The sequence below is a fragment of the Electrona antarctica genome, assembly GCF_951216825.1.
Source record: "Electrona antarctica genome assembly, chromosome: 11".
NCBI classification, from domain to species: domain Eukaryota; kingdom Metazoa; phylum Chordata; class Actinopteri; order Myctophiformes; family Myctophidae; genus Electrona; species Electrona antarctica.
Window position 1 is genome coordinate 4,554,301 of NC_136792.1, and position 14,396 is coordinate 4,568,696.

Genomic DNA, 14,396 nt, shown 5'->3' on the forward strand with positions numbered 1-14,396 from the left:
GATCTGAGAGCTGTTAGCATCACTATGATCACAACTCCATCACAGTCACTACAAAGAAAAACCTGTGGAAATACTTCCAAGCTAGTCTCACATCGCTCAACTGTCAACAGACATTGATGAGACAATCAGCTAGATATGGTACTGTATGGTGAGCTGGTCTTCAACCCTCTCCATATGAAGACCCATTATTTATTCGTCATTTGAGCCACGGACCACCATTTGATGAGATTTAGACTCAAAACTAAAGAATATATTGTTGTTGTTAGTTACGATTTTGTGTAGACTTCTTGTAAATTAACTAGTAAACCACTGCAGTCCATATACAGTAATAATGAATTGCATTTTTATAGCGCTTTTCCAAGTGCTCAAAGTGCTTTACAATGGTTCATTCATTCACACATTGGGAGGTGAAGCGGCGAACAGTCGACGCCACAGCGTCCTCACTTCCCACATTCACACACCAATGGTGGCGAGCTCACACCGACCGACTCATTGGAGGCAATGTAGGGTTCAGTGTCTTGCCCAAGGACACTTCGACATGTGGACAGGAGGAGCCGGGATTCGAACCGCCGACCCAGGGATCATTGGACGACCTGCTCTACCTCCTGAGCCACAGCCGCCCACAATCTACAGCAGTTAGATGTTTTGGTCTGAGCTCTCTATCCATTCCCTACCTGGGCTCTCCAGAGCCTCTTTCCTCTTGGCGTTGGTCTTGGCGTTGATGTCACAGGTGACATGATAGAAGGAGAAGAGCAGATGGTGCTTGTCATGGAGCTGCGTGGGCAGCTCCATTTTCACCTGCGGAATGAGGAGACACATGCGTGTTGTAAAGAACCCTTCCTTCCCTTTTATTTATGCTGGATAAACAGTTACCGTATCTATTCCGTCAGGGGTTCCCCTGACCTCAAAATTTAAAAAAAGATCTTCTAACTCCTCCACTTTTCTGAAATAAATATTTTCACGATTTTTCAAAAATAGCAGACCTACATGCTCGTAGCGCGCCATTCGGATGTAGATCTGCTATTTTTCATGTTTAAAACACCTAAAGAGGTTCCCGCCCAAAATGGATTTTCGCACAAATCCTCCAAGGACCACCCACCACTACATAAGAAGTGAAGACAAAATTCATATTTAAAGCCAGATTTATACTAGATGTACAAGCTCATTTACAACACTTCACCATCAAGCCCTTAACACTAACAGTTAATATTTTAATGAATGCCTTTTCCCTACTGTATGTTAGTTCAACGCACTTGTGAAATATTATTTTAACTTTTTATTTTTTTCATTTAACAAAGATCTAATTCCGTGTGTCACGTCACACCTCCATATATGGTCACGCCTCGTGACAACAGCCTCCATATATGGTCACACCTCGTGACTACAGCCTCCATATATGGTCACGTCCTACATCTCCATATATGGAGCTGACCTGTTCTGACATTCCATATGTTGATCCTTCCCCACCCATTCTTCGTCTTCGATGTCTCCCTTATTCCTGATACCTGTCCATATAAACTCTAGACGGGCCCGCCCCAAAGTTATTAGTGCAGCCGGTTTTCGGCAGCCGACGAAAACTAGAGTTCTCAACCGTCCCGAAATGTAATGCCCAGCCCTACCCTGTACACTCAAGACACTGCCCCCGCTGCCATCCTTAGATCTCCATATATGGAGCTGACCTGTTCTGACATTCCATATGTTGATCTGACCTCATCAAACCCTGTATACTCAAGAGTCAAGACACGCTCCATATATGGCCAGACCTCATCAAACCCTGTGCACTCAAGACACTGCCCCCGCTGCCACCCTTAGATCTCCATATATGGAGCTGACCTGTTCTGACATTCCTTATGTTGATCTGACCTCATCAAACCCTGTACACTCAAGACACGCTCCATATATGGCCAGTACAGAAGAAAGAATGTTGATCTGACCCCCCCATGCCAAAGCGCCAGCGCTCGCCCAGCAGTCTGCTGTCACCCAGGCGGATATGTTGATCTGACCCCCCCATGCCAAAGCGCCAGCGCTCGCCCAGCAGTCTGCTGTCACCCAGGCGGATATGTTGATCTGACCCCCCCATGCCAAAGCGCCAGCGCTCGCCCAGCAGTCTGCTGTCACCCAGGCGGATGCGTGCACGTTGAACTCACCCTTTAGGGCGAGGTCGCTTATTCTCGCCGCTCACTCTTACTGGTATATGTATATATTTCTTATATTAAAGAACAATGTAATTATGACAGTGGTGGTCGTGAGGTGTTGAGTGTTTAGATTTTCTATTTTACTTCTCCCATTGACACTATCAACTTAATTAATTGTCACCTCATCATAGAAGTCGGGGTTCTGGGAGTGGTGGAGGACCGTGGAGCAGGCTGCTGTGGTAAAGAGTGGACCTCCTGGCTTGCCATAGATGCACTGGAGAGACAGGAAGACATAAACACAAAAGGTGACACACGTAAATGTCTTTTCCCTCTGGTGCCGCGGCTGAAATGAGGAGGGAAAAAAATGAGTTTTTATGCTGTGGGAAGCATTCTTACTTACCTTTAAAGGTCTGGCAACTTCCTCATCTGAGCTGCGGAACTCTACGTAGACGGCAATGTTACGAGCCTGTGAACAAAGAGGCCTCTGTTATAGCGCTGTAACCAAAACGCCCATGTGTGCAGCGTGTTTATGAGCGATAATCACAGATCTGTCTGTGGTGGCGAGACACTGCAAATTAACACAATAGTTTTATTCCTAATCCCTACTGTTTTTTTTGTATTGTTGCTTTACTTTTTTAACTTTGGCTATATATTTTTTCTGTATCTGTCCTGTGTTTCATTACTCTGGTATACTGCCATGACAATAAAATATATTTCCGTGATAAACATAGGTTAATGTTTACCTACTTGCCTCGACATGCTACAAAACAATCAGTCATTACCCTAGAAGTGTGATTATGATCATTTCACTACCCCAGAATTCTAATGGCATGATAACACATAATCAGCACAAAACACAGGAAGTGCAGGCTGCAACTGTATCCTGTGTAACATCATCAGAATGGTGCTGCTGTAGTGGTTCTCAACATGGCGTCCGGGGACCCCTACGGGTCCTTGGGGTGGTTCCAGGAGGTCCCAGGCATAGTTAACCCATTTTGACCTGAGATCAGATTCTAGAAATGTCTTCTACATCCTGACAGTTTTCTCTGTCAGTCGTTCTTCGATTTTTCAAAAATATCAGACCTACAAGCTCGTAGCGCGGCACTCGGTGGTGCGCTATGAGCTTGTAGGTCTGCTATTTTTCAATAGCTAAAGCATAACATGATGCTAACACCAAAAGGGGCTCCCGCCCCAAAATGGGTTAATAGCATCTAAGGCTGTCCCCGAACATTCAGGGTTCGAACGTTCGCTCGTTAGGGTTGGTACTCGAATCTTAATTAATGGGCTTGAACCATTAGTTTTATTTTATTTTATTATTATTATTTTTTTTTTTTTTTTTTTTAACTCGAAAATATTATTAGCATCACAATCACTTTTACCACTTTAACATTTTTTTTGTAATACTTTGGATATTCAAAAGTAGCAGATGTACATGCTCATATCTGTTATTTCTTTTTGCATTTCTTAACTCAAATCTTCTCTTCTGGGGCTCCTTGGCACAAAAGGCTTTGGGAGAACCCAGCAGGAAATGTGGCATAGGACTAGTCAACTAGTTTACTAGTCGACTAGTTTACTAGTCGACTAGTAAATCCACTAGTCGACCTTGTTGGTATACTAGTTGACTAGTTGATAAAAAAATTAATTAAAACAAATATATATATTTTGTTCCCGATTTTGTAGGCCTCAAGATCAGGTAGATTATAGTTATAGTCACCAATGTACACAGTTTTTAAATGTACAAATATTTATTTCCAAAAAGAAAAACATAATTGTTGTTACATAATAGGTAGTTAAACTAGTTTACTAGTCGACTAGTCGACTAGTAAACTAGGCAACTAGTCAACTAGTAAAAATGACTAGAAGTGAATGCCCTATTTCAGGCTACAGAGAAAGAGAGAACTGCTTGGTGTGCGGTACCTTGGCGAAGCTCTTCTGGCTGTCGTACTTGAGGTGCTTGGGGTAGATGTAGATGTGGTTCCTGTAGACGCGGTGGGGCTGTGTGTACTTGGTGGTGGCCTGGACAAACTCCTCCACCTCCACGGTGGCCTGGTGACCGTCCAGCTCCTCACAGGGCTTCACCGGAACGTAGGACGACGTCACGCTGTCTGGAGGACACGGGAGGACAAGGAGACAATCACTTCTTTTTTCAAAGCATAACTTTCCCCCACACAAATGAACCCATTTTGACCTGAGATCAGATTCTATAAATGTCTTCTACATCCTGACAGTTTTCTGAAAAAGCCATGTTTCTATGTCAGTCGTTCTTTGATTTTTCAAAAATAGCAGACCTACAAGCTCGTAGCGCTATGAGCTTGTAGGTCTGCTATTTTTCAATAGCTAAAGCATAACATAATGCTTAGTTAAAACACCGAAAGGGGTTCCCGTCCAGAATGGGTTAATTCCCTACTTGATCATACGTGTCTTACAAAAAGTAGCAAAAGTAGCTGACTGCGCAGGCTCGAAGGGTGAAGTTATGCTGTTTGAGCTTGTAGATCTGCTATTTTTTGGCTATTTATTTGAATTTGTATCCTGAAAATGAACAGTTTTGGATTGTTGGAGGTTTCCACCCAACAGAGACCATATAACACATAGAATGGAGGGAATGGGTTGCGCTGCACGCTTATCCGACACACCATAGGACCGACATGCGGAAACAACGATCGGATTAACGTTGGCGAACATGCGCTGCTCCGTGCTGGCGGTTAGGTTTCTGGTTTAAGGTATATACAGAACAAAGAATGTTTGCTTTCGCCATCTTTGTTGAAGAAGAGTCTGGGCAATTAAGATTAGGCTTCACTCACACCTATAATCTAGCATACAACAATGTTGCATGGTAGATGTAAACAAAGGGTAAGTGTCATGGCCGCCCCAATGCATTTCCAATGGAAGTCACATGGTTTGTACGGCTTTCGGCTGTGTTTCGACTGCCCCCCTCCCCCTCATACAACACAAATGTTGTGTCAAACCATGTGACTCCCATTGGAAATGAATTGCGAGCTTGCAACAGTCAACAAGTCTCATGCATCAGCTATACAACAATCTGTTGTGCAGGTGTGAGTGAAGCCTTAGTCTTACTAGAAGCCCTGCTTGCGGTTAGGGTTAGGTTAGGGTTTGAGGTAGTTTGTCGTTCTAATGACAGTCGGACCAACAGTATGTCGAAACTAAAGCCTGTAAGGGAATGGCATTGATGAACGACAACACCCGGGAACATGAATCTACACTACATGGGCAGCAGAAGTATTAGTAGTAGGGGTGAAACCTTTCTTGTTTCCGTTTAGATTTTTACTTCTGGGTAAACATATTAGGCAGAGTAACTAGGCATGTAACGATATATCGTATATCGATATATATCGATATTATATCCCGATGGGGGGGGGGGGCTAGTGTGTGATATTAAATGTGAGCTGTGATCATATTCCATCATATTCACGTGCTTTTGGAGAGAAATGAGACAGACTCCATGCAGTCACTTTCAGTATTAGAGGCCTGCAGAGGGGAGCTGTATGTGGTGTCTGTGACACAGGTGATGGTGGTTATGGATGCTCATTAATACATCAAGGAAGGCAATTATGCTTCTGCACTGTCAAATAGGTCTACATCTATCCTAAGATGCCATCAAAGAAAAGAAGAAATGTTAACTCGAGCTAGGTTTAAACATGAAAGCATGTTTACAGAAATTAAGTAATTGTACATGAAAATTAATGCTACTTTTGCAATGTAGTTAAATACAAATTGTGAAAAAAGCTTGGGGGGAAGATAAATCATAAAAAAAAAGATTTTTCGGTCATTTGTCTGGAAAATATTTGTGTTGAAAATATCGTGAAAAATCGTATCGTGAACCTCATATCGTGATACGTATCGTATCGTGAGTTGAGTGTATCGTTACATGCCTAAGAGTAACTAATCAATGATGGTTAATTGCAGCCCTGCACTATATTAATTGTATCAAAGGTGGGACATACTAGGATGCTCCATAGGGACATAGTCCACCGTGATGTCCAGGTTCCCTGGAATGGTCTGAAGCTAATTATGTATCAAAGGTGGGACCTACTAGGATGCTCTATAGGGACATAGTCCACCATGATGTCCAGGTTCCCTGGAATGGTCTGACGCTATTTAATGTATCAAAGGTGGGACAGGATGCTCCATAGGGACATAGTCCACCGTGATGTCCAGGTTCCCTGGAATGGTCTGAAGCTATTTAATGTATCAAAGGTGGGACTTACTAGGATGCTCCATGGGGACATAGTCCACCGTGATGTCCAGGTTCCCTGGAATGGTCTGAAGCTATTTAATGTATCAAAGGTGGGACTTACTAGGATGCTCCATGGGGACATAGTCCACCGTGATGTCCAGGTTCCCTGGAATGGTCTGAAGCTATTTAATGTATCAAAGGTGGGACCTACTAGGATGCTCCATGGGGACATAGTCCACCGTGATGTCCAGGTTCCCTGGAATGGTCTGAAGCTATTTAATGTATCAAAGGTGGGACCTACTAGGATGCTCCATAGGGACATAGTCCACCGTGATGTCCAGGTTCCCTGGAATGGTCTGAAGCTATTTAATGTATCAAAGGTGGGACTTACTAGGATGCTCCATAGGGACATAGTCCACCGTGATGTCCAGGTTCCCTGGAATGGTCTGAAGCTATTTAATGTATCAAAGGTGGGACTTACTAGGATGCTCCATAGGGACATAGTCCACCGTGATGTCCAGGTTCCCTGGAATGGTCTGAAGCTATTTAATGTATCAAAGGTGGGACCTACTAGGATGCTCCATAGGGACATAGTCCACCGTGATGTCCAGGTTCCCTGGAATGGTCTGAAGCTATTTAATGTATCAAAGGTGGGACTTACTAGGATGCTCCATGGGGACATAGTCCACCGTGATGTCCAGGTTCCCTGGAATGGTCTGAAGCTATTTAATGTATCAAAGGTGGGACCTACTAGGATGCTCCATGGGGACATAGTCCACCGTGATGTCCAGGTTCCCTGGAATGGTCTGAAGCTATTTAATGTATCAAAGGTGGGACTTACTAGGATGCTCCATAGGGACATAGTCCACCGTGATGTCCAGGTTCCCTGGAATGGTCTGAAGCTATTTAATGTATCAAAGGTGGGACTTACTAGGATGCTCCATAGGGACATAGTCCACCGTGATGTCCAGGTTCCCTGGAATGGTCTGAAGCTATTTAATGTATCAAAGGTGGGACCTACTAGGATGCTCCATAGGGACATAGTCCACCGTGATGTCCAGGTTCCCTGGAATGGTCTGAAGCTATTTAATGTATCAAAGGTGGGACTTATTAGGATGCTCCATGGGTAAATAGTCCACCGTGATGTCCAGGTTCCCTGGAATGGTCTGAAGCTATTTAATGTATCAAAGGTGGGACTTACTAGGATGCTCCATGGGGACATAGTCCACCGTGATGTCCAGGTTCCCTGGAATGGTCTGAAGCTATTTAATGTATCAAAGGTGGGACTTACTAGGATGCTCCATAGGGACATAGTCCACCGTGATGTCCAGGTTCCCTGGAATGGTCTGAAGCTATTTAATGTATCAAAGGTGGGACCTACTAGGATGCTCCATAGGGACATAGTCCACCGTGATGTCCAGGTTCCCTGGAATGGTCTGAAGCTATTTAATGTATCAAAGGTGGGACTTACTAGGATGCTCCATAGGGACATAGTCCACCGTGATGTCCAGGTTCCCTGGAATGGTCTGAAGCTATTTAATGTATCAAAGGTGGGACTTACTAGGATGCTCCATGGGGACATAGTCCACCGTGATGTCCAGGTTCCCTGGAATGGTCTGAAGCTATTTAATGTATCAAAGGTGGGACCTACTAGGATGCTCCATGGGGACATAGTCCACCGTGATGTCCAGGTTCCCTGGGATGGTCTGAAGCTATTTAATGTATCAAAGGTGGGACTTACTAGGATGCTCCATAGGGACATAGTCCACCGTGATGTCCAGGTTCCCTGGAATGGTCTGAAGCTATTTAATGTATCAAAGGTGGGACTTACTAGGATGCTCCATAGGGACATAGTCCACCGTGATGTCCAGGTTCCCTGGAATGGTCTGAAGCTTGCTGGTCTTCTCAGCTCTGTGGGAACAAAGATAATAGAAGGCAATGATATGCTTGTGAAAACACATGGTAGTATAAAAGCAATAAAGTGATAGTTATCAGTGATTAAAACCATAAAGCAGCATCTGTGTCATTTTAGATTTGTGCGTTGGCTTGTACATCTGCTACTTGTTTTTTAACATTTCAGTGTGAGAACTAACTACTGATTTTAAAGCATTATGTTATACTTTAGCTATTGAAAAATAGCAGATCTACAAGTTCATAGCGCGGCACTCGGTGCCGCGCTATGAACTTGTAGGTCTGCTAACTTGTATGAACTTGTAGGTCTGCTATTTTAGAAAAATCGTGAAAATGTGCCTCAAATCTTTGAATATATATTATTACAGAGTAAACATTTTAACTCAAATCTTTGCTTCTGGGGAGGTAAGGGGGAGGAGGTAAGGGGGTCCCTGGAACAACATATTTTCAGATGGGGGCGGAGGCATATTACATATAATTATCTTAATTTCGACGTCAGGCCTAAATGGGTTAATGTGTTAAAATGTGAGTACGGTAGCGTGGGCGTGGTCATACGAAACAAAACACTGGTGAAGATGCGTGTACTGTACCTCCTGTACTCGGACACCAGCTTCATCAGGTCATCTGTGGAGATCTTGTTGCTCTCCTGTTTGAAGAGAGGCGAGAAGCGACACTCCCTGTCCAGCGTCCCCTGGTTGTCCTTAAACACCGACCTGTAAACACGCCACAGCGCAGGGATACACATCAGCAAACAGGAGAGGTCGGCCCAGTCCTCTTCAATAATCTACTGGCGTTAAGGCATCGACTTTGACGATGGAGAGGGCCACTATATTTCCACACTCACTCCAGAGGGCCACATTGCATATTGCTGTCATAGCAAAAATAGCCACGGTGCGACGCGTTTTGAGCTTGTAGATCAGCTATTTTTGCTATATTTGAATTGAAATGCTGAATTTTGAATTTTTTAATTGGAATCCTGAAAAGTAACATTTGTATTTAATTTCAAATGCATTTTGTTATAGTTATGTTAACTTTATGGACATAATACAAATACATTGGACACATAAAAAAGACAATAACAGTTTAATACTAGTAATTAGTTGAAATAAACAATATATCAGTGTTATGATATGACTGATATGAACCTGCGGGCCGCATTAAGTGATGGTGGGGGCTGCATGTCCGGGCCGCCAGTTGCCCATGTATGCGTTAAGGGCTTGATATACTTTGTCGAGTGCTGTGTCACGCGCTGAAAATAGAAAGATCTACAAGCTCGCAAAGCATTCCGACACGTGGTGTGCCTGTGGCGATCAGGAGGTAGAGCAGGTCGGCCAATGATCCATGGGTCGGCGGTTCGAATCCCGGCTCCTCCTGTCTACATGTCTTTGGGCAAGACACTGAACCCCAAATTTCTCCCGATGTGCTGGTTGGTACCTTGCATGGCTTCCGCTGCAATCAGTGTATGAATGTGTGTGTGAATGGGTGAAGGTAATGCACAATCTATGTAAAGCGCCTTGGATAAAGGCGCTATATAAATGCACCATTTAGCATTTATGGTGAGGTTGAAGATCTGCTATTTCCACTGTGCAACAATGTATACGTAAATCACCCTTTAAGCTCACCCTAATTTACAGTATAGGCTAAAACAGTGGTTCCCAAACTTTTTCGTGTCAAGGACCCCCAAATGAACATTTATTAGGCCACTGATCCCCCCATTTGAAAACATATGCCAGTGACCCCGAAAAGGGAGATTTTTTTACGGATCTAGCAGTGATTCCGAAACATTCATTTCATGGACCCCCAGTTTCACACGCATTATGCTACGGACCCCCGGTTTAATGGCATTTCTATCTCTGGTACCCCAATTTATATTGTAAAACCACTGTTAATTTAACTCTGAGAGTGTACAAATGGAACCAAATGGACCCTAACGGGTCAATTTGGTTCCATTTGTACACACTCTGAGTTACAGACCCATAAGGGTCCATTTGGTTCCTAACGATCTCTAATTGAGCTAGGTACCCCCTGGAACTCCCTCAAGTACCCCTAGGGGTCCCCGGACCCTACTTTGGGAACCCATGGGCTAAAAAACATTTCTAGTGTTTATGTTCAGACCCGCAGCCCATTTTCCTACTGTATACAACCGCCGGGACCCACGTACCTGATGGACCAAGCGAAAGGCATATGGTACTTTCCCAGTTTACTGCAGAACTGTTTGTTGGACTTCAGCATCTTCTGAACGGTCTGCATAATATGACACAAGCAAAGAGAGAGAGAGAGAGAGACAGAGAGAGATTGGGGGGGGAAATATGTTAGAACATTCCTACAGTAGCCGATCTCCTTCACAGATCTGCGTTGCGGTTCACGATTCACTAAATTGTAGATGACCCAGAAAGATTGACAGACGAAATTTTAGAGGTTGTGTCGTGTGGTAACCCTTGGCGACGGCTGCTTGTGTGCCTGGCGAACCAATCATCATGCTTAACCCATTTAGGCCTGACGTCGATAAAAAAAGGCTTCTAAATCCTAAAATCTTTCTGAAAAACCCATGTTTCTATGTCAGTGGTGCTCAACCTTTTTCATGTCAAGGACCCCCAGAATTATCTCTATTGGGCCACGGACCCCCATCTCAAAATATGTAGTAAAATTTTTTCGTTCTGAAATATATATTCAAAGATTTGAGGCATATTTTCACGATTTTTCAAAAATAGCAGATCTACAACCTCGTAGCGCTATGAGCTTGTAGATCTGCTATTTTTCAATAGCTAAAGTATAACATAATGCTTAAAACACCAAAAGGGGTTCCCGCCCAAAATGGGTTAAACAAAGACCACATGGCGTACTGCCAAAGAGAGAGAGAGAGAGAGAGAGAGAGAGAGAGAGAGAGAGAGAGAGAGAGAGAGAGAGAGAGAGAGAGAGAGAGAGACAGAGCAAAGGGAACATCTTGGACGGAACAGACGGAAAAACTTAATTTCTAAACCATCTGACTGATGGAGATAAACCGACAGGGTCTTTTGCGTGATTTATACGGTACTTACCGTGCATGCGCGCCGGTGTCATGCACCGAAAACAGCAGATCTACAAGCTCACCGCGTGTCATGCTACGACACCTTGTGGTCTTGTAGACCTGCTATTTCCGGTGCGAAAAACAGCGGCGACGTGCAACCAAGTATAAATCAAGCATTGCAGGAAATTGCTTCATAAAGGTCATGCGTACAGAAGCTTTGAATAGACGGGCCTGGTTCTATAGAACACATGGGCCTGCCCCCCCCCCCCCCCCCCCCCTCGAGAGACCCGGAAAAGAAATCCACGTTCATTTTCCTCAGACTTTTTAGAAAGTATTTATTTAAAGACGTTTACGCCACGGACAAAGACAACTCTTGTCGTGACAAATCATGACAACAAACACAATTTTTCGGGCTGAACAAATAATTAGAAAGAAGAAGAAAACTTTTTTTGTTGTTTTTCTTCTTTGTAATTATTTGTCCAAAATATTGTGTTTGTTGTCATGATTTGTCACGACAAATACGTTTTGAAATGTCTATGGGAAAAATGCATTGGGAACTATTTCCTGGGCCTGGCGTCGTCATGAAAGGGGGCGGGCCTGCGACGCTCTATTCCACGGTATAGTTCCCTATAGCTGTTATTCAGAGCATGTTAATCATATGGCAGGACAGAATAAAATAGATAAAGATATGGCCCGGACGGTTAGCTCAACCGTCCAGGCACCTAGGCTGCCAAACCAGCCAGACGGCGTGCCGCGTGTTCGACTCCCGAGCCCGACGGCCTTTGCCACGTGTCACTGCCCATCTCTCTCCCCCTTTCCTGTCTAATTACTGTACCGATAAAGGCAAAAAACGCCAAAAGAATATCTTAAAGATGGAGTGACACAATTTTTGTATTTTTCCAGTTTTTCATGTGTCTATGAGGTGACAGTACTTCATTAGACACCCTGGAGTCGTTTTTATGTGCAATGGTGTATTAACTTTGTATTTAGGGTTCCTTCCTGGAGGCTGAACCCTTGACAGTCAAACAGGCCAATGAAATAAACGGTAATATAGTGACATCACATGATCAGTCCCTCCCCTAACCCCTCCCCCTTTATCATACAACTACAGCTGTGGGTTGCGGCTTCAGTTCAGGTGGATCACCACCCATCACCGCATAAAAGCATGATTTTAACAAATACTGTACACTTTTTGGAAAAAGTTCTTCCTTCTTATATTATAATAATACCTGATGATCATGTTTTAGGGTGGGAAAAAATCGTGGCACTCTATCTTTAAAAAAAAAAAAGTCTGGGATATTCTATATATCGGTTGCACAGGGAAAATATGAATACATGGGTGGTTCTGTAGATGACATGTAAACAGTAAGCATACGTATCTGTAGATGACATGTAAACAGTAAGCATAAGTATCTGTAGATGACATGTAAACAGTAAGCATACGTATCTGTAGATGACATGTAAACAGTAAGCATACGTATCTGTAGATGACATGTAAACAGTAAGCATACGTATCTGTAGATGACATGTAAACAGTAAGCATACGTATCTGTAGATGACATGTAAACAGTAAGCATACGTATCTGTAGATGACATGTAAACAGTAAGCATACGTATCTGTAGATGACATGTAAACAGTAAGCATACGTATCTGTAGATGACATGTAAACAGTAAGCATACGTATCTGTAGATGACATGTAAACAGTAAGCATACGTATCTGTAGATGACATGTAAACAGTAAGCATAAGTATCTGTAGATGACATGTAAACAGTAAGCATAAGGAGACTTGATGATAACAGGGTTTCCTCACCTTGCTGGAGTCTGCGTTCTTGATGTAAGGCTCTGTCCCACAAGCTATGTTCCCCATCAACACCTTCTCTATCCTGGCCACCATCACAATGTCTGCGTGGGGATGGGTCACTGAAAAGATGGCCTGCATAGACAAACAAAAAGGAAAAACAACTCAAACTAATTCAAACTAATGTTGTTATCTGTGTCATTCAAATATAAATAACATTGTGTACCCCAGTGGTTTCCAAAGTGGGGTCCGGGGCCCGTCGGGGGTCTCTGAGGGAGTTCCAGGGGGGACCCCAACTAAATGATAGTTTGGCACGAAATGGATCCTTATGGGTCCATTTGGTTCCATTTTGTACACTCTGAGTTAAATTAACATTGATTTTACATTATAAACTGGGGTCCCAGAGATAGAAATGCCATTAAATGGGGGTCCGTAGACTAATATGCATGTCAAACTGGGAGTCCTTGAAATTAAAATGGTTGAGAGTCACTGCTAGAGACTGGTGTATATTTTCTTTTTTCTTTTCTTTTTTTAAATATTTTTTATCCCACGATTTTGTAACCCATTTTTCACCCCTGTGTCAATTATCTAATGTGATCCTGGGCTCTACACACCCTCCGCCAACCTAGTCCCCATATATGGGGGACATGGGGAGAGCAACGGACTTGAACTCATGCTTCCTTCATGCCTGAGTGTCCAAGTTGCTCCTTTACACCTGACAGGGGGGAGTTTCCCTGGTTGGACGTAGCGCGTGGAAGGAACACGTTATTCCAACCAGTTCTGGCCAGGGCGAGGCAGTTTAGAGACCAGGCTTACTGCATGTTTTTTGTGAGGGTACCTACCCTAGAGGGACACGGGGAGAACATGCAAACTCCACACAGGTGTATATTTTCTAATGGTGTATATTTTCTAATGGGGGTCCGCGGGGCTAATGAGTGTCAATTGGGGGGGGGTCCTTGAGTTTGGGAACCTCTGCTTTACCTGGTTGGGGAAGCAGAGCCAGCGCTCCAGCTCCGCACTGACGTGGCAGTCTCCCGGTCTCCTCTCGGCGGGCGAGGAGCTCAGGCCGTGGTGGTCCGGGTCCGGTCCGCTAGGCCCCGCCGTGCCGTTGGTGCAGCCGCCCAGCATCTGGCGCACCGCCTCGTGGTTGAGGTCCACGTGGAAGTCCGCAGACACCTTCCTGCCCTCGCGCACGTCCAGCAGGGCCAGGACCACGAAGAACGGCTCGATCTGGAAGGAACGCGTTGTTCAAAGAAGGGCTTTGCGAATTGGGCAGTGGTGGAAAGCATTTACTAACCCATTTAGGCCTGACGTCGAAATAAAAAAAAACGTTCGCTCTGAAAGAAT

The 14,396-nt window shown here is 44.1% G+C and overlaps 1 protein-coding gene across 2 annotated transcripts in view; it reads right to left on the reverse strand.

The window, feature by feature from the left end:
- The window catches only part of dock10 (dedicator of cytokinesis 10), a 119,219-nt gene that overhangs the window by 75,208 nt on the left and 29,615 nt on the right, over nt 1-14,396 (reverse strand). For both annotated transcript variants that reach the window (XM_079514803.1, XM_079514804.1), the window contains 9 exons: nt 14,031-14,279; nt 13,062-13,184; nt 10,403-10,485; nt 8,832-8,954; nt 8,162-8,241; nt 4,053-4,240; nt 2,536-2,601; nt 2,317-2,409; nt 675-798 (listed from right to left, as the gene is read on the reverse strand). In XM_079514803.1, coding sequence (XP_079370929.1) covers nt 675-798; nt 2,317-2,409; nt 2,536-2,601; nt 4,053-4,240; nt 8,162-8,241; nt 8,832-8,954; nt 10,403-10,485; nt 13,062-13,184; nt 14,031-14,279 — 1,129 coding nt within the window. The remainder of the gene's footprint in view (nt 1-674; nt 799-2,316; nt 2,410-2,535; nt 2,602-4,052; nt 4,241-8,161; nt 8,242-8,831; nt 8,955-10,402; nt 10,486-13,061; nt 13,185-14,030; nt 14,280-14,396) is intronic.